The sequence below is a fragment of the Terrapene carolina genome, unplaced genomic scaffold (genome assembly GCF_002925995.2).
Source record: "Terrapene carolina triunguis isolate 2854851 unplaced genomic scaffold, T_m_triunguis-2.0 Scaffold30706, whole genome shotgun sequence".
In the NCBI taxonomy this organism is placed as follows: domain Eukaryota; kingdom Metazoa; phylum Chordata; order Testudines; family Emydidae; genus Terrapene; species Terrapene triunguis.
The window spans coordinates 6961-28409 of NW_020695057.1; the positions used below are offsets into that span (position 1 = coordinate 6961).

General features: G+C 46.3%; 3 protein-coding genes across 3 annotated transcripts; 2 read left to right on the forward strand and 1 right to left on the reverse strand.

Annotated features, from left to right (window-relative positions):
* The first annotated feature begins 3195 nt into the window (after nucleotides 1-3195).
* LOC112121091 (olfactory receptor 51G2-like) lies at nucleotides 3196-4161 on the forward strand. Its single transcript, XM_024220186.2, has one exon. It carries the CDS (start codon nucleotides 3196-3198, stop codon nucleotides 4159-4161), a length of 966 nt encoding a protein of 321 aa, XP_024075954.2.
* Nucleotides 4162-8204: 4043 nt separating this feature from the next.
* Nucleotides 8205-9161, forward strand: LOC112119521 (olfactory receptor 51G2-like). The gene has a single exon (XM_024218194.1). It carries the CDS (start codon nucleotides 8205-8207, stop codon nucleotides 9159-9161), a length of 957 nt encoding a protein of 318 aa, XP_024073962.1.
* A 4384-nt stretch (nucleotides 9162-13545) lies between these two features.
* Nucleotides 13546-14481, reverse strand: LOC112119516 (olfactory receptor 51G2-like). Its single transcript, XM_024218190.1, has one exon. It carries the CDS (start codon nucleotides 14479-14481, stop codon nucleotides 13546-13548), a length of 936 nt encoding a protein of 311 aa, XP_024073958.1.
* Between the last annotated feature and the right edge of the window lie 6968 nt (nucleotides 14482-21449).

The following is a 21449-nucleotide window of genomic DNA, read 5'->3' on the forward strand; positions in this document are numbered from 1 at the left end:
GGGGGGGGGGCAGTCAGGGGACAGGGGTGGAGAGAAGGATCGGAGCAGTCGGGACAGGGAGCAGAGGGGTTTAGATGGGTCAGGAGTTCTGGGGGGGGCTGTCAGGGGGTGGGGAGTGGTTGGATGGGGGCGTGGGAGTCCCAGGGATCTGTCTGGGGGTGGGGGTGTGGATAAGGGTTGGGGCAGTCAGGGTACAGGTAGGGGGTAGGATCCTAGGGGGCCAGTTAGGATGGGGGGAGGGTCTCAGGAGGGGGCAGTCAGGGAACAAGGAGCAGGGAGGCTTAGGTAGGGGGTGGAGTCCTGGGGGGCAGTTAGGGGCAGGGGTCCCAGGAGGAGGCAGTCAGGGGACAAGGAGCGGGGGGAGGGTTGGGGGTTCTGATGGGGGCGGGAAGTGGGAGGGAGTGGCAGGGGCGGGGCTAGGCAGGACGGGAGTGGGGCTAGGGCGGGGCTCCTCCCGTCCTCTTTTTTGCTTGCTGAAATATGGTAACCCTAGACTAGATGACCTCTCAAGGTGCCTTCTAGTTTTATGATTCCATAAATAGTACGCATGATATTTTGGCTCAATAAAGCACAGACATCTCCAGGTCTGTCAGTCTGGCACCTTTCACAAAAACTAACTTCTCTTTGAGAAAAAAAAATGCAGCCTCAAATCCTGACAGAGCAGGTCAGTGCCAGTCCCCTGTCTCACGTAGTTACACCATTTAAACCAGCTCTGAGATGGACGATTGGTGAATATTCCAAAACATTTTGTGAATTGAGTTACCCCTTAATCCTGGAAGCTGCACCAGTGAAAAACGGAGTCAGTGCAGAAATGCTTCAAATCGTTTACCTTTTAAGTATTTTCCATTTCTGCTGGTCGAGCGAAAACATGTAACAGTGCGATCCATGGTGATTCCCAGTTGATTGACTCATCCTCAAGAGCTTTTACCATGTGCGCTATAAATACTTCCACACTGCCTGTCTGACAGAAAGAGGGAATGTTTCTGCGCAGAGCGTTCAAGCTCTGCTTCCTCAGGAGTAGACAATGAACACTCTCCATCTTCTATTTTAGTGGCTTGGTAAGTGCGCTGTTCATATTGCATCGATTTCACTTCTATTAATAGCAGTGTCAACTGGTCTCAACTGCTTGAAACGTTTAATCTTTAACCAATGAGAACTGCACATTTTTATTATCAGCATCATTATTCTTTATTTTATTCAGAACCCAAACCACTAGGAAGACAGGCCCCTGTCTTCTGGTGCCTGCAATCTAAGGTGCAAACAATGGTGCAAGCATTATGTATGTAGGGTGGAATTTTCAGGAGTGAGGAACCCAAATCCCAGTGAAAGTGAGCTTGTGTTTTTAACTCTGTGTGGCACTTTTCCGTGAGTGCCATTGGCCTACCAGCAGCTGTGTATGGTGACAAGGAACCAAGGAATGGCCATACCACATCCAAACAGTGGTCTAGCTAAACTCATAACCTGACTGACAGTGACTAGCACCAGACACTTAACAGGAAGGGGTGCAAGTAACCCCGGATTGACAAATACTGAATAATCTGACCATAGTTTCTGTGCTGTAACCTCTGAAAGAGAGACATACACTCCCTATGCTTCCTACAGCTTCCAGAGGCATGGTGCTTGCTTGGCATATAACACCTCCTGGAGTGTCTGCTGGGATACCCTAAGCCCTTTATCTTTGTTCCAACAGAACTTAATCTCAATGAGGGTTTTGCCTGGGTAAGGGTCAGTTTGGCCAGCTTATGTCCCTAGGAGTATGCACACACCTGAGGATAGGGGTTTTTTCACAGTAAACTGGTGCACATGGCAAAATTCCAGATTGAGGAATGTAAGTGGTACGTAGGCCATGTGTTGGCTTTCTGCAGAGGGGTGGATTTTACCCAGCATGAGCAAAGGAGGCATCTTGAATGAAGACAGCACATGGCTGACATTCACAGTTTTCAGTGGCTCCCTCCCCCTCCAACAATAACATCATGTACAACAGAAGCTGAAGGCTGGTGTTTATTGCTAAAACGCAGCAGGGCTGGGTTTTGTTCCCTGTTCTGCCACAGCCTCCCTTGGGTCACTCTCAGTCACAACTGAGTAGTTTGTACACTGCTTCTCAGCCTATGCACCATTCACAATGCACATCATTGTTTTCCTCTCAGAAGATTTTAAAATAGCTAAACCATTTACTTTTTTAAGATGGATCCAAGCTAAAGAGTTGAGATCTGGATCCAGACTGAAACCTTGTTCCAGAGTGCAGGGGTATTCTGATCCAGTGCTTTGGTTCAGGTCGACTCTACTTTTCTTATGTTCCCTTTAACAATTTGAGTTCATACAACTTTTCATATTCATAGAATATCAGGGTTGGAAGGGACCTCAGGAGGTCATCTAGTCCAACCCCCTGCTCAAAGCAGGACCAATTCCCAACTAAATCATCCCAGCCAGGGCTTTGTCAAGCCTGACCTTAAAAACCTCCAAAGAAGGAGACTCCACCACCTCCCTAGGTAACGCATTCCAGTGCTTCACCACCCTCCTAGTGAAATAGTGTTTCCTAATATCCAACCTAGACCTCCCCCACTGCAACTTGAGACCATTGCTCCTTGTTCTGTCATCTGCCACCACTGAGAACAGCTGAGCTCCATCCTTTTTGGAACCCCCTTCAGATAGTTGAAAGCAGCTATCAAATCCCCCCTCATTCTTCTCTTCTGGAGACTAAACAATCCCAGTTCCCTCGGCCTCTCCTCATAAGTCATGTGCTCCAGACCCTTAATCAGAGCCTGGAGACCTGAGTTCTGTCACTGATCTCCTGCATGGCCTTGCACAAGTTGCTTACCTGTTGCTTACATGTTCAGTGCTTTAGTTTCCCCCTCAGTTAAATGAGGATCTATGTCATCCTTCCCATGAGTGTCAATGAGCTTTGAATCGGACCCATGGACACTTGTGCTCTTTTGTAAAGAACTTTGAGATTTATGAATGCAAAGCTCTATGTAAGCACGGGATATTATTAGTAATGGAGATTTATAACTGATCTGGGGATCTGTGAGTACCACGAGGGTTTTTAATCAAGGTACTGACTTCAACCTGTCTGTACAGCAGTGGCAGGAAGAGCCATATTTTGTGTCATGGTCTCACATATTTTTAAAAATGTTTTTCATTGTAGGGAATGTGGTATGGTAAACTGACCAGAACCACCCTCCACACCTGCACATCATGCCAATCTGCAACAAAACCAACATCAGTCCAGCAACATTTCTCCTGGCAGGAAATCCAGGGCTGGAAGCTGATGGCCCCTGGATCTCCATCCCTTTCTGTTCCATGTACCTCATTGCAATTTTAGGAAATAGTCTGATTCTGTTTGTGATCAAGACACAGCAGAATCTCCATCAGCCCATGTACTTGTTCCTTTCTATGTTATCTGTCACCGACCTTGGTTTATCTGTTTCCACCTTGCCAACAATACTCAGTGTCTTCATGTTTAACACCAGAGAAATTGGCGTTGATGTCTGTCTGACCCAACTTTTCTTTATTCACACTTTTTCCATCATGGAATCCTCTGTACTATTAGCCATGGCATTTGACCGCTTTGTTGCAATACGCCACCCACTGAGATATGCTTCAACTTTAACCAGTGCAAGGATAGGACACATAGGGCTGGCGATAATAATCAGAGGTAGTGGTCTGCATATCCCTGCTGTCATTCTTCTCAAGAGGTTGCGGTACAGCAAGATCCAACCTCTCTCTTATTCGTATTGTTTGCATCCAGATGTTATGAAGATGGCCTGTGCAGATACTACGCCCAGCAGCTTCTATGGTTTGTTTATCGTCCTTTCTTCTTTGGGATTAGACTCAGTGCTCATTGTCCTGTCTTACATCATGATCTTTAAGACTGTGCAGAGTATCACATCCTGGCAAGAACGTCTCAAGGCTCTGAACACCTGTGTCTCCCACATCTGTGCTACCCTGCTTTTCTACACCCCGCTGATCAGTTTGTCTATGATTCACAGGTTCGAGAAAAAGGCTCTTCCTCAGAGTCAAATTCTTCTGTCTTATCTCCACCTCCTCCTCCCCCCGGTGCTCAATCCCATTGTATACAGCATAAAAAACAAAGAGATTCATAAACGGATCATGAAGATCTTTCAAAACTATTCTACTAACAGACTCCAATGGGAGCACTGAGTTGGCTCTGTCATATTGAGCCAATGAGGGTTAAGCAACCAGCAGGCTGGTTGAACTAAAAACAACCTTTAAGGACATATTAGGAAAGTATTGAAATGGTAAATAGGAACATTCCTTGTAGATATTTAGCAAAGCCATGGTAAATAGACTAGAGATCTTGAAATATAGTCATTTATTGTTAGAGAATCAGAAGTAGATACTAATCTTATTCGTCTGGGTTTACCTATATCTTATTAGAAGTTCAACAATGTGATTTAATTAGCTTGTAGATGCTAAATTTCAGTTCCTGTCTTTAGTGTTTCATTACTATATTCTATTGATTCAGAGCTGAAAAAGAGATATTAACATTTAGATGAAACTTGTAGTGTAGTAATATCATTGTATTTATTTCTTTTTGAGGTTTGTAGTAAACTACCTAGGAAATGTTTGAATGGTTAATTGTCTTATGCTAATCAATGTATCTAGTTATTGGTGTATGCCTAGGAAATAGAGATTTACTTCAAAGCAAGTATGGACATTACCTATTCTTCGTCCAAGGAATGCCTGTAGTGATTATTTGCGGACATGAAGCTAATCAGCTGAACTTCAGTTATAAAGGGATTTTGAGGCCTGATCCTTATTATCTCAGATCTGCTTAAACTTTGTCGGGGAAGTTCAAGTCACAAGACTGAGGACTTCTGGATTAGTCCTGCAATTCTTATGAAAGAATTTGAACTAACTGCCTAATTGACTATGGCTTTTTTCATGAATTCCAAAAGGGTTTCTACAAATCAGCCACCTCACCAGCTCTGCTATGAAACTGACCTAAGAACTTGATTCATATCTGTATGTATAATGATTTTTCACCATGATAACTCTCTTTCTTTTCCTTTTAAATAAATAGATTAGTTAATAAGAATTGGCTGTAAGTGTGTATTTGGGTAAGATCTGAAATATTCATTTACCTGGTTTTAATGTGTCCAATCTCTTGGTAGCAGGAGAACTTCTCTTGGGAGCAGTAGAACATTATAGATGGTGAATAAGATTTTAAATAATCCTCAATATACAGACTTGCTTGTCTGGGTGGGAGCCAAAGGCTGGATTGCTTAAAGGGAACTGTATTTTGGCTTCTTGGTAACCAGTAAGGTATTATAGAAGCTGTTTTTTTATTGGTTCAGTGAATCTAATTATAAGAATAAGCCACCAGTTTTGGAGATTGTGTGCCCTATTCCTTGCAGTTTTCCCTGATTGAGCATTCTCAGTATAGCCCCTCCAGCGACTCTGGTTAGAGACTCCCTGTCAGGGTTCCCTCCCCACTCTGAACTCTGAGATATAGATGTGGGGACCCCCATGAAAGACCCCCTATGCTTATATTCTACCATATTAGGTTAAAACTTCCCCAAGGTACTATTACTTTCCTTGTCCTTGGACGGTATTGCTGCCACCACCAAGTGATTTATACAAAAATTCAGGAAAAGAATCACTTGGAGTCCCTGTTCCCCCAAAATATTCCCCCAAGCCCCTTCACCCCCTTTCCTGGGGAGGCCTGAGAATAATTTGAGTACTGACCAAACCCTTTGTCTCTAGGACACTGAAAATCAATCAGGTTCTTAAAGGAAGAACTTTATTTAAAGAAAAATTAAAAGAATCACACCTGCAAAAATCAGGATGGAAGGTAATAAAAAGATTGAAAAGACAGAGGATTCCCCTCTAGGCTCAGCTTCAAAGTTACAAACAACCGAAATAAAACTCCTTCTTAGCATAGGGAAAATTCACAAGCTAAAACAAAAGATAATCTAATGCATTTCCTCGCCCTTACTTACAATTTTTGTAATCTTATATGTTCATTTCAGGTATGTTTTCAGGAAATGTTTTTACTTCCTGGTCTCTCTCTCCGTCCAGAGAGGGACCAACAAAGAGAGCACAAACAAAACCTCCCCCCCCCGCCCCCGATTTGGAAGTATCTTCTTTCCTTATTGGTCTTTTTGATCAGGTACCAACCAGGTTATTTGAGCTTCTTAACCCCTTACAGGTAAGGATTCAGTACAGCTGCTCAGGAGGGATTTTATGCTACCCTTAGCTGTATGTTTATGACACTCCCAAAAGGAAAGATATTAGTGTTCATTCCAGTCAGCAAAACTTATGGCCTTAGAGCTTCTCCTTCATGAATAAGGTATCCTGTTTCATACAGGGACTTGGGGGTGTTCAGTGGAATACATATAAGGAAGACAGAGTTTTAAGGGAGAAAGATTGCATACATTCATTCCTAACCTAATTAGCAGGTTGACTTGTAAATTCTCTGAAAACTCATTCTGCACTCAGAGAGTAAGTGTTACAGTGTTGGCTGAGGCTACACCATATTTTTCATAGATACAGAAATTGAATCCCTGTTCTAAGAGAAAAACTTGACTCCACTTTAACTATGGCTTCACTATTGATGCCACCATAATAAAATAGAATTTTTCAGCATTTTTACCTTGCTCTTAATTGTAAATAATTGTTATTAATATTTACTTATTGGTTGAAATCCTTCCTTAATATGTCCTTTATTAATGAAATCTGCATACCATGAAGCCTTCTGCTAATCTGTTCCACACAGTCTGCCATCCTCATCTTCATAGATTAAAAGGCTAGAAGGGATGTAATGATCTAATCTAACATCCTGTGTAACAGGTCATTGAATTACACCTAGCAATTTCTGCCTCAAGCCCAATAACTTGTGGTTGAAATATAACAGATTTGTTAGAAAGACCCACTGAAGTCACCACTGTCATAGGCCCATTGCAGTGGTCTTTTCCAGCCCTCCCCGCTTGCCCAGAGAATGTTAGATTGTTTCGTCTTTCCACTGAGAGCCCATTCCTGCCAGGCTAGGTGAAAAACTAGTTCCAAACACTTCTCCAGCAGAGTGAACCCTTTTGTTTGTTTGTAAACCAACCTACAAGTGTATTTGTTAGCCCCACTCCTGGAGAACATGTTGGTGGCTCATAGTCATCCTGTAATTGACCAACACACCAGGGAACAAGGGTGGAGGGGGTGAGTTCTGCTGCAACCTTAATGGACTATAAACTTTGTTTTTGTCTGACAGCAAAAAAATCCTCTTACTGGAAGATTGCAGTGTATCCCTACTTTGTTTCTTAGAATTCAGAGCCCTCACACAGAAGAACCCCAAAGCAGAGAGAGAAAAACAGGCTGATCCCTAAGGCAGAGATGCCCAACTTAACTCACCTTACTCTAGTCATTCAGATCTCTCGCTTCCCTACAGAGCTCCTTTCCTACAAGCAGGACCAGTAAACCCCTGGTAAATTAAGTGACAGTTCACAATTCCAACACAGTTTTCAAGCACATCACAGACTTCATACCTGATCTGGATCCTGGGCAGGTGAGCAGAGGACAGGCCATGGACAGGGCCAGCTCCAGGCACCAGTTAAGGAAGCAGATGCTTGGGGCGGCCAATGGAAAGGGGCGGCACTCCGTCTGCTATTGGGGCAGCCCGTCTGGGTCTTCGGCGGGAATTCGGCGGTGGGTCCCTCAGTTCCTCTCTTCCTCTTTGAGCTGTCCCCGAAGTGCTGCTGAAGAGGAAGAAGGAGTGAAGGATCCACCACCAAACTGCTGCCAAAGAACGGAGCGGCGCGATTAAGCTGCCGCCGAAGTGCCACTGATCAGCTTTTTTTTTTTTCCGCTGCTTGGGGCGGCAGAAAACCTGGAGCCGGCCCTGGCCATGGAGGAAGCTCACACTTGTTTCTCAGAGGCTGCTGCAACCCCATGGCTGGGCCAGATGGTGCAGCCTCCTTCTGGGGAAGGATGGGATGATTTATAGACTTTGATCCCTTGGTCTAATCCTTCCTCCAGTCCACCCATGCCTCACCTGCTCACAGCCCCCTTGTATAGGAACAGCCATGGACTGGAGTTCGTCAGTGACAGCTTCTGGGGATAGAATCATACAACTGTTCACAGAAAAAAGAGTGTACTATGTTGTGAATAGGTTCTGTGGCACCCAATCATGGCTTTAATAACAAAATTGCTTCTCGTTCTAGGGAATGGTGTCGGTGACCCGGACTCACAGCATGGCAGCTTTCAATCACACCTCAGCCAGCCCTGCAGTATTCCTCCTGGTGGACATCCCAGGGCTGGAACAAGCACACGGCTGGCTCGCCATCCCTTTGTGCTCCTTGTATATTGTGGCAGTCCTAGGGAACTGCACCATCTTGTTCATTATACGGGCGGATCCAAGCCTCCACCAGCCCATGTACTATTTCCTGAGCATGCTGGCGCTCAGCGACCTGGGCCTGTCAGCTTCCACGCTGCCCACAATGCTGAGCATCTTCCTGCTTAATTCCAGGAAGGTTAATGCCGATGCTTGCTTCGCCCAGCTGTACTTCATCCACACCTTCTCTGTCATGGAGTCAGCCGTGTTGCTGGCCATGGCCTTTGACCGCTTTGTGGCCATTCACAAGCCCCTGAGGTACGCCTCAATCATAACCAACACCACTGTTGCCAGGATAGGGCTGGCTTTCATGGTGAGGAGCGTGCTCATGGTAATGCCAACCCCTGTTCTCCTCTGGAGGCTGCGGTATTGTCTTCCCAATGTCCTCTCCCACTCCTTCTGCCTGCACCAGGATGTCATGAAGCTGGCCTGCTCCAACAGGACGATCAACAGCATCTATGGCTTGTTTGTGGTCATCACCACGATGGGCTTAGATGCGCTGCTCATTGTCCTATCCTATGTCATGATCATTACGACTGTGTTGAGCATTGCGTCCAAGGAGGAGCGCCTCAAGGCTCTGAACACCTGCGTCTCCCACATCTGTGCCGCCCTGATCTTCTACATCCCCATGATTGGCATCTCCGTGATCCACCGTTTCGAGGAACGCGCCTCTCCCCTCGTCCCCGTCCTCATGGCCGATGTCTATGTGCTGGTCCCACCAGTGATGAACCCCATCGTGTACAGCGTGAAGACCAAGCAGATCCACAGGAGGATAGCCCAGAGGTTCCAGAGGAAGACGATCCCAAATAAAGACTGAGGGGGCTTGTTCACACTGGCTCTGCATCTGTGCCATCATTCACACCTGTGTCAAATGCATCCCTTTAGATCTGGTAGCATTTGCACCCACTTTGCACAGGTTTTTAAGGCATCATGAGGTGCGAGGCTGGGGCAGAGTCAAGCCCATCGTCCAATGGGATTCTCCATCAAAGGCAAATGGGGAAAACAATGTAAAGATTTCCCAGAGGTTAGCCGCTGGATGGCTACTGGTAGCCCAAGGTAGAGAACAGCTGCTATGCTCCTCACACCGTCCAACTCCCCTGACTTCAGTAAAGTTATTCTGAGATTCTTGCTACGACGCCGGCCTGACAGTTGCTTCACTTCTTGCCTCAAACTCATGTGCAGAATTTCTAAGTGTAGTTAAACAGCTGCAACAGGCATCCCACCCAGCGGTGCCTGCATGGAGAGAGGCAGTGTGACCTAGCAGATAGAGCATCGGATAAGACTTGGGTTCTAATCCTGGGTCTGCCCCTGGTCTGTTGGGTGACCTTGGCCAAGTATCTTCATCACCCTGTGCCTCAGTTTCCCCATTTCTAAAATGGGGCTGCTGACACTGACTGCCTTTTAAAGCACTTTGAGATGTACTGATGACAAGTGATAGGTATTATTATTAAGCGCTGAGTGAGTGATCCCTGTATAGCCAGCTGCTGTGTCCCATCCCACTCCAGACCCATACAGCTGGGGCATGGCTTCAGTGAGGCCAAATGCACTAGATACCTCCAAGGGCCTATTTTAGCCTGTAAGCACATCATGTCCTGCTTTGTGTCCTTCACATCCCAGGTACGCTGGCAAAGACTGAAAAATAATAATAAATCCTGACCTGAACCCAAAACCCAGAATAGTCGAGTGAGTTTGATCTTTTATTATTTCATTTCAACTCTGCAGAATTACCTCATGGAAATCCCAGCCACTTGCTGCTGTAGTTTAGGAAGATGCCGCAAAGGGATGGGATGTTTTTACATGTGACAGCACCAAACGTAGAAGAGTTCTGATCTCTTTAAGTTCCGTGTCATAATTTTCTGCTACTGTCCTGTGGCTGGGAAGAGGAAGAATGGTCTTGTGGGTAAGGCAAGGGATCAGGATTTAGGCAACCTGTGTTTAATTCCCAGCTCTGGCACAGAGTCCCTGCGTGACTTTGGACGATCATTTAATCTCTTTTTGCTTCAGCTCAGCCCCTGCATAAGGACACAGCCTCTTCTTGCAGGCAGGGAGCACAGTGATGGGGGCTGGGAAAGGCCTCAGCTGGGAAATCCCCAGGTGGGCCTGCTTTCTGTCATTGACCTTTTGGGGGTCACTGGATACCGGCCACTATAAGTGACTTGATGCGGGTTTAGATGGGCCATTGGTCTCGTCCATGTCGGTAATTCCTATGTTTGGCTTAATAAAGTCTTCCCCCTTCTTTTTCACTTGTGTTGCCATGTGGCAAAAAAGGAACAATTCATAGTGAGTTGCCCCTTAAATGGTGTGTAGGATCAAAGGCTAGGCTTCCAAGGCTGTGCATGTGCAAATGCTGAAGCCCAGCGGCACATGCGTTATTTACTCATATTTCTGATGTTGCCCTTATGACATGTATTGACTATTAAAAAAGAACGTGAACATCGACTGGTTCTAATATTCAAACAAAACTGTTGTGAACATCAGAGAACGAAAGCTTGCCTTGCTTTTGTGCGGCTAGACATCCCATCAGAGTTTGCGGGTGGTGTTATCTGTGGTCAGACATGGCCGGGGAGGCATGCAGCTTATTCAAGACATTGCTGCTCACGTCAACCTCCTCCCGCCTGCTCCAAATCCATTGATTCTCCCCGCCCCCTTTAACCTCCCATCAGTTCCCACCTCAGAGCCCAGCTCAATTCTATGCCTTATATAGGACTTACACAGGACAGGAATGCTTTGTTTCCCAGTTTGAGCTCCATGCCCTATTTTTGGAAAAATACTAGCAGGCCAAGATGGGGTCCAGTACCAGGTGATTTGATCACCTGAAGCTGCACTGTCAAAACAGCATCCCAGGAAGCCTCTCAGGAAGGTGCGAGATTAGCATGTTCAAACTCCTATTGTTCTCCCTAATGGCCCATCCAGGTTGATTGCATAATATCTGGTGGGTGTTCTCCAGGTGTAAACACAGTTGTAATTGTTACCTAGTCAATATTCCTAACTTCAGAGACAGAAATGATATGTGCATACAACTAGGATAATCATAGTCGGTAAATCATAATCTTTCCAATGATACCTTACATGATTCATCTTGCATAAAATACATCCTAGATATGCTATAATCATCTTATAACAATATTTCTATGCAGAATATGGGAAGTAGTCATACCCTGATCTTAGGGTCTCATGTGGCTCCCTAGTGAGAGAATCTTAGCACATTGAATGTATGTATCTTCCCACCACTGCTGTGAGACAGGGCAGGGATATTACCCACCTGTGCAGAGGCTCAGAGACAGCCAATGGCACATGGTCACACAGGGGAAAGGAATCAAACCCAGCTCTGTTGAGTCACAGCACAATGCACAGACCACAGGCAGCATTCCAGCCATCTGAGCAGTGACAGGCCCGGCTGGACTCAGCGAGCGGGGACAGCAAGAAGCCAGTTAGAGAGGTTTGATTCACTGGCCTGTTCTCCCCTTGCCTCAGCAGAGTTTAGAGCAGCCTGGGGGTTGGGTGGAACTCCACCCAGTGGTAACGGCTTCCAAGAGCCTGGCACACTCTGGTCAAGTTCCTGCACACAGGGGCCACCTCAGAGTGATTCCTTGTGTTCTGAGATAGCCCTGCAGGTGTCCTGCCCTTCCCGCTAAGGTCCTTGCAATAACTGACTCTCAGCCTGGGATACTTAAAACAAGAGCCCCCTTTGTGGGGTCACATTTATTCAGTCTTCTCCAAAACACAAGGTCTCCTAACCCCCAGTCCCACCCTCCTCCTTTACTCAAGATCCCCCCACCACCCTGTTGGCTGGGGTCAACGTTGGTTCAGGCTTGCCGCATCCACTGCCCAATCTTTTCCCCTGACACCCTGACCCCTGTCCCCATCACTTCCTACTAGGCCCTTCCCCTGCTCCTCCACTACCCCTGAGGTTCTGCCCCCTGGCCAGGCCAGAGTTGGGCTGTGTTAAGAGGTGCCCTGGAAGCCCAGGCCTCTGTGGGGAGCTCGAACTCTACAACTTCCCTAAGGGGATGCATCTTGGGGGGCAGAGTCACAGGCTGGGGGCTGCTCTCGGGGCCCCCAGCCACATGCCCATGGCAGGAGGAGGGTCTAGGGCTCCATACAGTGGCTCTGGCTCCCTGGGCAGCTCTTAGGGCAGCTGTTCTCTGGCCTTGGGCCTGGAGAGGGGGCGGAGCACAGATAAAGAGGAGGAGCAGGAGGTGGGGCTTGGGGGAAGGGATGGGGCAGAGGGAGGGGCCTCAGGGGAAGAAGAGGAGCAGGAACGGGGTCAATGCAGGGATGTGGATCCTGCATATGATCTGCTTTTGCTTTTTGAAAAGGTGGTTACCTTACACTGAATGGGCTGGGCTGGGATAGGAGCTAGCTGTGCCTCTGTGGGGGAGTTGAGGACCATTTCCACCCTGCAGCAGGGCAAACGGAGGGGAGGAGAAGGAGGGAATCTGGGCCTTAGTCTCTTACCAGGACTCCTGTGTGTCAGACCCTCACTCACATGCTCAGTTCTGCCTACATGAGTAGTGGGTTCAGCAGGTGTGCTGTGTGCAGAGCCACAAACAGAGTGGGGGGGGGGAAGGGCGGTGTGAATGGCTTCTCCTGGGGTGCTGGCGTTAATCATGTCTCTGACATGACTCAGTCATTAGGACTTGGCTAAGGGGGTAAGGGGAGGGTGGGTGTCTGTGCCCCTTCAATAGCCCCTGTCCACAGCTGATGCAGCCCCATGGATCACGCAGCATCCAGTGCGCTCAGGAAGGGCCAGGACTGAAACTGCCAAAGAAGCTCGGCACCTTCTTTCATGGCCCCTGGATGTTTAACCTGAGATGGGCCAGTGATGGGCCAGTTATAATGCAAAACAACATCCACATCCCGTCTCCTTATTGACTCTATTGAGACTGCTCCAACCACTGATACAGCTCTTTATGGGCCAACACCCCACCATTTCCAGTCACTCCAGGAACATAGTAATTTTGTAAATGCTGCTGTCTGCCTTGGTCACCTTCCCCAAGTGCACTGTCCTCCCTCACCAGGAAGCAGGAACAGCCCCTATCCCATTATTCCAGGCCTTAGATCCTGCCTTAGTCTCTCTCTGCAGAGTGGAGATCAATTGCTTATGTCATCTCGGATGTAAGGGTCCAGAACGGAATAGGTGGCCCCTGGTTTTCATCTGCCATGTAACCAGCACTGGACCCAGGTGATCAACTGACCCATCACTTGACAAACACCCTGATTATCCTTGCACGAAGGTGTTTGCTTTTTACGCTATACACAACTGGATTCATCAGAGGTGGGACCAGCATGTAGATGTAGCCCAGGAGAATCTGAAGCAATGGAGGAGAGCCCTTCCGGAATCTGTGTAACACAGACAAGCCGATATCTGGTGTGTAAAAGAGCACAACACCACAGAGGTGGGAGACACAGGTGTTCAGGGACCTCAGGCACTCTGTGGGGGATGCGACTTTCAGCACTGTTTTGAGGATCATCACATAAGAGAGGAAGAAGAGTAGCGAGTCCAACCCCACCATTAAGAGTGTAATAAACAAGCCATAGGTGCTGTTGACTATGATATCTGAACAAGCCAGCTTCATGACCTCCTGGTTCAGGCAGTAGGAATGGGAGAGAACATTGGCTCGACAGTATCGGAACCGCTTCAAGAGAAAGGGGAGTGGGAATGTTAGGACAAAGCCTCTTAACACAAACAACAGTCCTATCTTGGCTATTCTCGGAAGAGTTAAGATGGAAGCATATCTCAGTGGGTTAGAGATCGCGACAAAGCGGTCAAAGGCCATCAACAAGAGAATGGAGGATTCAATGAATGATAGTGAGTGGATGAAGAAGAGCTGGGCAAAACAGGCATCAAGGCTGATCTCCCTAGAGTTAAACAAATATATGCCCAGTATCGTCGGTATGGTGGTTATCGATAAGCCAAGGTCTGTGATGGCCAACATGGAAAGGAAAATGTACATGGGCTCATGGAGGCTTGGATCTGTTTTTATAATGAACAGAATGACTGAATTTCCTACTATTGAAAGAACATATACTAAGCAGAAGGGGATAGAGATCCAGAGATGGACGTCTTCCTGCCCAGGTAGACCGGTCAGAAGGAACACTGCAGAGTTCAATTTCCTGTCATTGACAGCAGACATAATGTACTGGGCAGGTCCCAGGAATTTTGAACTCTCCTTCCTAAAAGGAAAAAGAACAGGAGACTAGTTGATATTTAAGGAGACATTTTTCTGCTCTCAGTGGAAATCTGGAGACTCCCAGGAGTTCAAGGAAGATCAGCAAATACATAGTCTTGGATTTGCAGCAACAACAGGAAGATAGGCATTGCCAGACTGGATCAGACCTGCAGTCCATTGAGCCCAGTATCCAGTGGCCAGCTCCAGATGTTTCGGTGGAAGAAACCCTGCAATAGGCAGCTCAAAGGGAAAATTTTCCACTGGCGCCCACTAGTTAAACATATTTTGTGACATAAACCAGGAAGGTTTAGAGCCCTTACAAGACTTTTTTTTAAAAAAAAAGTCTCACTACTGTAATTGGAATTTCCATATAATCAGCCCGTCACTCTTTGAATTCTGCTAAGCTCTTTGCCTCTGTGATATCTTTTGACTGTGAGTTCCACAGCCTATTTGAGCACTGTGATATTTTACAATTGTGACCCTCATAAACACACCCTTTCTGGCCCTCCACTTCTGTGTCTGGCCCTTTGTATTATGGCATGTGGGTAAACGCATGGCAAGTGCATGGTGAAAATGGTATTTATGTGTCCTACATTCAAACTATTTATAAATGTGTTTCATTGCCTTATTACACACACACACACTCACACACACACACACACACACACACCCACACACACATATATATATATAGTATAATTTTCTCCTCTCCTGAGGGTTTAAATGATGCCACTGCCCCTTTGCAGTTTTGAGGGGATAAATTCTTAGGGCGGGGTGCTTAATTCAATAACATTGACTTCAACAGCATCACTTCAGATTTACATGTCTACATTCAATCAGAACAAGGCTCTATTAACTTTCCCTTACCAAATGCCCCAGGTGATATACTCTGACCCCCAAGAATCCTTTCAAGAGAAACTGAAGTGTTTTGCATGCCCAGCGTTGACTGAATCCAGCAAGTTTTATAATCGATACGCTTCTTTTCATCCTCAGAGGACCTAAATCCTCTCCCCATGCAATGCTTTGTAGATATCTGGCAAGTTACAAGGTAACATAGACAGTTACTTCAGCTAAGCGGGGGAGGGGTTGGTGTCACAAATGAGTGAATAGTGTAAATGCTAGATTTGCACTAATATCCAACTGAATGTGCAAGTTACTTTAGCCATTCTTGTGTAAGAGGTGATGAGAATAAATTACATACAACCAATATTACAGGGCCCTTTCCTGCACCTCAGCTCTATTTGCTGAAACACAGACTAGTGCTTCTGGTTTCTCATGACTTTTTGGAATGTCTTGCACAGGTATTGCAGTAGGATTGTGTTAATGACTCTGAATATAAGTGTTAGAAACAGCTTCTGGGGATAGAATCATACAACTGTTCACAGAAAAAAGAGTTAATAGCACAAACCCATCACAAACAGTTTGTGGAGTACTTCTGATATACTTTCTAAAGCTTAAGCCATTAAGTAGTAAAGTTACCACTGCTCCTTCCTGTAGAGATTCCAACAACTCTGCTGCTGGATTTCAATATTCATGCATCTCATGAAAGTTTGGTTTGTAATTGTATTACAATGAAACGTTTTGGCCTAACAAATCTTCTTTCAGAGAAGATTTCTCGGGTTAGAGTGGGACTTAAGAAGTAGCATATGTAAACAGGGTCTGAATGAACTCTCCTCTGACAGCTACCGGGAAGGGGAAGAGACTTGAGGAGCAAACTGTATTTACATGAACATACATACACTCCTAGATATCAGTAGATAGAGAGGTGTTGCTCAAAGTGTTCAACTTTGGCGGGTGTACAAATCCCTTAGCACTGAATGCAGGGGTAGTGAAATACTGTTATTAATGTTGTTGTCTTTATTGTATGAATAAAGGGGAGCAAAAGTGTGCTCAACCTGTCCCAAATGAGGTGGTCACCTTCAGCTGAAAGTACCTCATTAAGCCAGGGGCTCGAATGCCAGAGCCCTGTGAAAGTAAGAGGGGTGGGAACAGGTATCCCAAGCAGGAGTTGTGGGCTCTTTTTTAGGGTCCCTGGTATGGTTTAATCTGTTCCTACCCACCATTCAAAGATAGAGCTGAATAGACTCCATTGGGAACCTTTTTTTTACTGTAAGTGCTGAAATAAGAGCTGCAATCACTGGTGGTAGAAAAGCATTTCTGCCCAGCCTTCTACAAGCTGACAGTCACAAACAGCTATCAGTCACTAAGAGATAGACCTGCAGAGGTCACAGCAGAGAGGCAGGTGGCAGCAGAAGGTATCTGACAGTCAACTGACTAGAGTGGAGCAAGTGGCTGGTGGGGCAGCCAGCAGAGAGGAGCCATGGCTGGCGGGGTGGCCAGCCAGAACAAGTGATCAGATGGCAGGTGGGAGGTGAATGATGCACCTCTGAGCCCCAGGCCCTCACTGACCAAGTACAACCACAATGAGTGGGGTGTGGGCACAGTAAAGGAACTTTGGTTTGTAGAACTCAAGAGCATGAAGCAGAAGATGTGTCCTGCTCACGGTTTTAGGATTATGAATCCTGCTTGAGGCACTTTCCCTAATTAATGTCGGGAGACTTCTCTCCTTTTATTAAAAGTTTCTTTTCTACACTCGGACTCTGTGATTGCGAGAGGGAAGTATTGCCTCTAAGAGGTGCCCAGGAGTGGTGTGTAATTTTCCCTGGTTACTGGGTTAGGGCTCGGCCCTCTTCTTTGTTGTATTATTGAAAAGGAACCCCTAGATATTGAAACTGGCTCTGGTAGCTGCCGGCTACGTCTGGCAGAAGGGTTACATGTATGTCATGTATGTCATGTATGTCATCTGGATTTCTCCGGAACCTGAAAAGTCAATTGCTTGTCAGCGAATAAAAGTCTAGTAACTCCTCTGTCCCTGAGTTAATAGCTGACTGGTTCTCCTCAAGTTCTATCACTCTGTAGCCTCTATCTGGAGTGGTAACAGGCATTGGGATCAGTGTAGAAAACATTAATTACCTGGGCTCTAACTCTCTAGTACATAGTAAACCCAGCACCTGTTTTTCAGGCATGATGCAGGTTTTCAGGAAGTGCATTTAAAAGTCAAATGCATGTGGAACTTCATTTCCCATATGAAAGTAGTGTATTGCTCTCTGACTGCCTGTGACCTGTATTCATAAAATCCATAGCAAACGGGAATGGTATTGGGACAGCTCTTTGAATGTTTATGTTATGGCTATTTCGGGTTAACTATTAGCATGTTTATGTTATGGTTGTATTGGGTGAAACCAGTTTTGCTCTTCTTAGTTTAACAGGAGGCTGCTGGAAAACAAGCAGCAAGGGAAGTAACAGCTCAAGAAAAGCCATCACTCAGTAAAAAACCCAGGGAGATTGAGAGTTGACACCGGAGCTACAAGCGGGGAAGGGAAGAGCCTATTTCCGTCCTCTAGCCACATCACACAGCTTGTTTTGCTAGCGCTGAGAATCTGTCCAGAGCTGTGGACATCATGCCTGAAAAACAGGTGCTGGGTTGTTAGAATCTCTTCAGACTGATAGGCACAGACAATGCTGGGGAAGTCATAAGGCCTTGGCCTGCCTGGGTCCCTGTCAGAGTGGGAAGGCTTGGGGTCAGAGACGTGTACAGACTGTTGTTTGAAAACCCTCTCATTCTCCCATATTACACTTTATTCCTGCTGTTCAGATTAAACAATATTCTGGTTTAAGAAGGCTGGCTGGTCACTCGTCTCACCACTACTCACAGAATCCCAGAGAGGAGAAACACAGGTGCTGGACCCACTTGGACCAGCTCAGCAACCACAGGTGATCTGCAGTGTGCGGTACCCCTGGGCCCAGTCTGAGGGTGGGAGAATAGAGGGATTCCACCCCATGAGAGGGAAGGCTACGAGGCCTGACATCTGGCACTTGGACACCAGAGAGGGGGCAGAGATGCCGGTAGCCCTGAAACTCTGAGCGGTCTCTAGAGGGCAGAAAGGCTGGAGCCCCAGCCAGTCAGGAAACAGAAATATGCCTCATTGGACCTATTGCCACAGAGCAACGCAGCTTTCAATTCCTGCGTAAACAATTAAGCAAGATAAAAAGACCTTTGAAAATGTATTTGCTGATTAAATTTCTAGAAGCAAATAAACCTGAGGCGATTTGGGAACTAGTCACTGATATTCCATGGGGTCTTCTCTCGCTCAGCCCCTGGCAGGATCGGGCCCAGAGCACATGGAAACTCTAGAAATGGGACCCCTTGAGAAATCCTGACACAGGCCATCGGGGTTTTAACACTCCGAGCTCGCTTTGAATATCAGGTTTCTGTGTAGATTGAATGACTCACCATGGAGCGTGGGCAGATGCAGGGGAGCTACCTAGCTACTTAGTGCTGCCTGCCCTCCAGCCCTGTCACTGAGTCACCCCGACAGCCCAACTGAGTTTGCTATCGCTGCACAGAACACCTGCAAATGGAAACAACTTGCAGCCTTTCCCCTTCACTTCGCTTTTTAAAGATAGTGAGACCTGCCAACGTACCTAATTCCTGCTAGACATGGAGCTGCTGATACCAGAGATCTTCACCATAAAGGACAAGGAGTCATCGGAGAGGTTGCACGGGCAGCAGGCAGTATCTGTTCAGATAGGGAGGCAACTGACTTTATGAAGCATGTCTGCACATTTCCTTGGGGGCCCCTTGGCCATCAGGGAATCTCAAAGGCTTGGCATAGTATGCACCAGCTGTAACCTCGTCACAGCCAATGGCAAACTGCAGGAGGCTAATTCACAGGGGACGTGGGGTGATGCTTCCCAACTGGACTGCAGCACAAAACCTGCTGCAGTCTCTATTTCTGGAATCCGGGCTAGTCGTCACTGTTCATGTGGTTCTGATTAGTGACATGGCTACCTTGGGGGCGGCCGAGTGGTAACGATGATGCTCTCAGAGCTGTGATCTTGCGGAAATAAAATATAATAATAATAAATAATAATTAATAATTAATAACGAATAATATAGGACCAGATTTCTCCCCAGCAGCCGCCTTTCCTGCATTAGAAATCCAGGGTGCAGGCCAGGGAAGGGAGATTCCACAAGGCTCCTACATGGAAATTTCCCTCGGATCTTTATTGCCCAGGGAGGTTGTGGAAGCTCCCTCATTGGAGATTTTTAAGAGCATGTTAGACAAATCCCTGTCAGGAATGGTCTAGATAATACTTAGTTCTGCCGTGAGCTCAGAGGTCTGGTCTAGATGGCTTCTTGCAGTCCCTTCCAGTCCTACAATTCTCCCTGAGGAATGAAAAGGAGGACCCAGGGATCCCGCAAGTTAGGCACAGATCTCAGTGATCCACTGGAGGCTAGACCCACCCTCCCACCATGTCTTTTCCTCCACAACTGCTCTAGGACCCTCTCCAGCTCCCTGCTAGCACAGGCTCATCAGAGATGTGCTACCAGGGCCTGTCACACTAGCCACTGCCCGTAGGATCTGCTGAAGGAGCATTGTACAGATGGGAGGGTGCTGCACAGAGATGGGAAGGCTGGTTAGAGTATCAGATGGGCACAATACCCTAGCTGCAGACTGGTTGGGAGGTTTAGACATTTGCGTTTCCAGAGTGTGCGCTGTGTGAAAAAGAACTTTCTTTTGTTTATTTTAAACCTGCTGCCTATTAACTTCATGAGGTGGCCCCTGGCTCTTATAAAGGGGTATATATCACTTCCTTATTCACTTTTTCCACACCACTGTTGATTTCATAGACCTCTATCATATCCTCCCTTAGTCGTCTCTTTTTCAAGATGAACATCCCAGTCTTCTTAATCTGTCTTCATATAGAAGCTGTTCACACACCTAAACATTTTTATTTCCCTTCTCTGTCCTTTTTCCAATTCAAATATATCTTTTTTTGATATGGGGAAACCAGAAGTGCGCACAGTATTGAAGTTGATATTTTCTGTCCTATTATCTATCACTTTCCTAATGCTTCCCAACATTCTGTTCGCTTTTTGACTGCCGCTGCACATTGAGTGCACGTTTTCAGAGAACTATCCACTATGACTCCAAGATCTCTTTCTTGAGTGGTAACAGCTAATTTTGATCCCATCATTTTGTATGTATCATTGGGATTATGTTTTCCAGTGTGCACTACTTTGCATACTTAGCCCACAGGTAAGTGGGGAACATGGAGACCTGGGAGATGGGTCTGAAACAAGAGGGAGTGTGGGCTATAATGGCAGAGAGAAAGGAGGGTCAGGGCAAAACTGGGAGGCAAGATCGAACCAGTATCTTAGATGCCTATATACAAATGCGAGAAGTATGGGTAATAAGCAGGAAGAACTGGAAGTGTTAATAAATAAATACAACTATGACATTGTTGGCATCACTTGGTAGGATAATACACATGATTGGAATGTTGGTGTGGATGGGTGCAGCTTGCTCAGGAAGGATAGACAGGGGGAAAATGGAGGAGGTGTTGCCTTATATATTAAAAATATACACACTTGCACTGAGGTGGAGATGGACATAGGAGACGGAAGTGTTGAGAGTCTCTGGGTTAGGCTAAAAGGGGAAAAAAACAAAGGTGATATCATGGTAGGGGTCTACTACAGGCCACCTAACCAGGTGGAAGAGGTGGATGAGGCCTTTTTTAAACAACTAACAAAATCATCCAAAGCCCAAGATTTGGTGGTGATGGGGGACTTCAACTATCCAAATATATGTTGGGAAAATAACACAGTGGGGCACAGACTATCCAACAAATTCTTGGACTGCATTGTAGACAACTTTTTATTTCAGAAGGTTGAACAAACTACAAGAGGGGAAGCTGTTCTAGACTTGATTTTAACAAATAGGGAGGAACTCGTTGAGAATTTGAAAGTAGAAGCCAGCTTGGGTGAAAGTGATCATGAAATCATAGAGTTTGCAATTCTAAGGAAGGGTAGAAGGGAGTACAGCAAAATAGAGACAATGGATTTCAGGAAGGCGGATTTTGGTAAG

What these genes read in the sequence shown, in the direction of transcription:
- LOC112119516 (XM_024218190.1), bottom strand. Translation starts at nt 14,481, where the DNA reads ATGTCTGCTGTCAATGACAGGAAATTGAACTCTGCAGTGTTCCTTCTG.
- LOC112119521 (XM_024218194.1), top strand. Translation starts at nt 8,205, where the DNA reads ATGGCAGCTTTCAATCACACCTCAGCCAGCCCTGCAGTATTCCTCCTG.
- LOC112121091 (XM_024220186.2), top strand. Translation starts at nt 3,196, where the DNA reads ATGCCAATCTGCAACAAAACCAACATCAGTCCAGCAACATTTCTCCTG.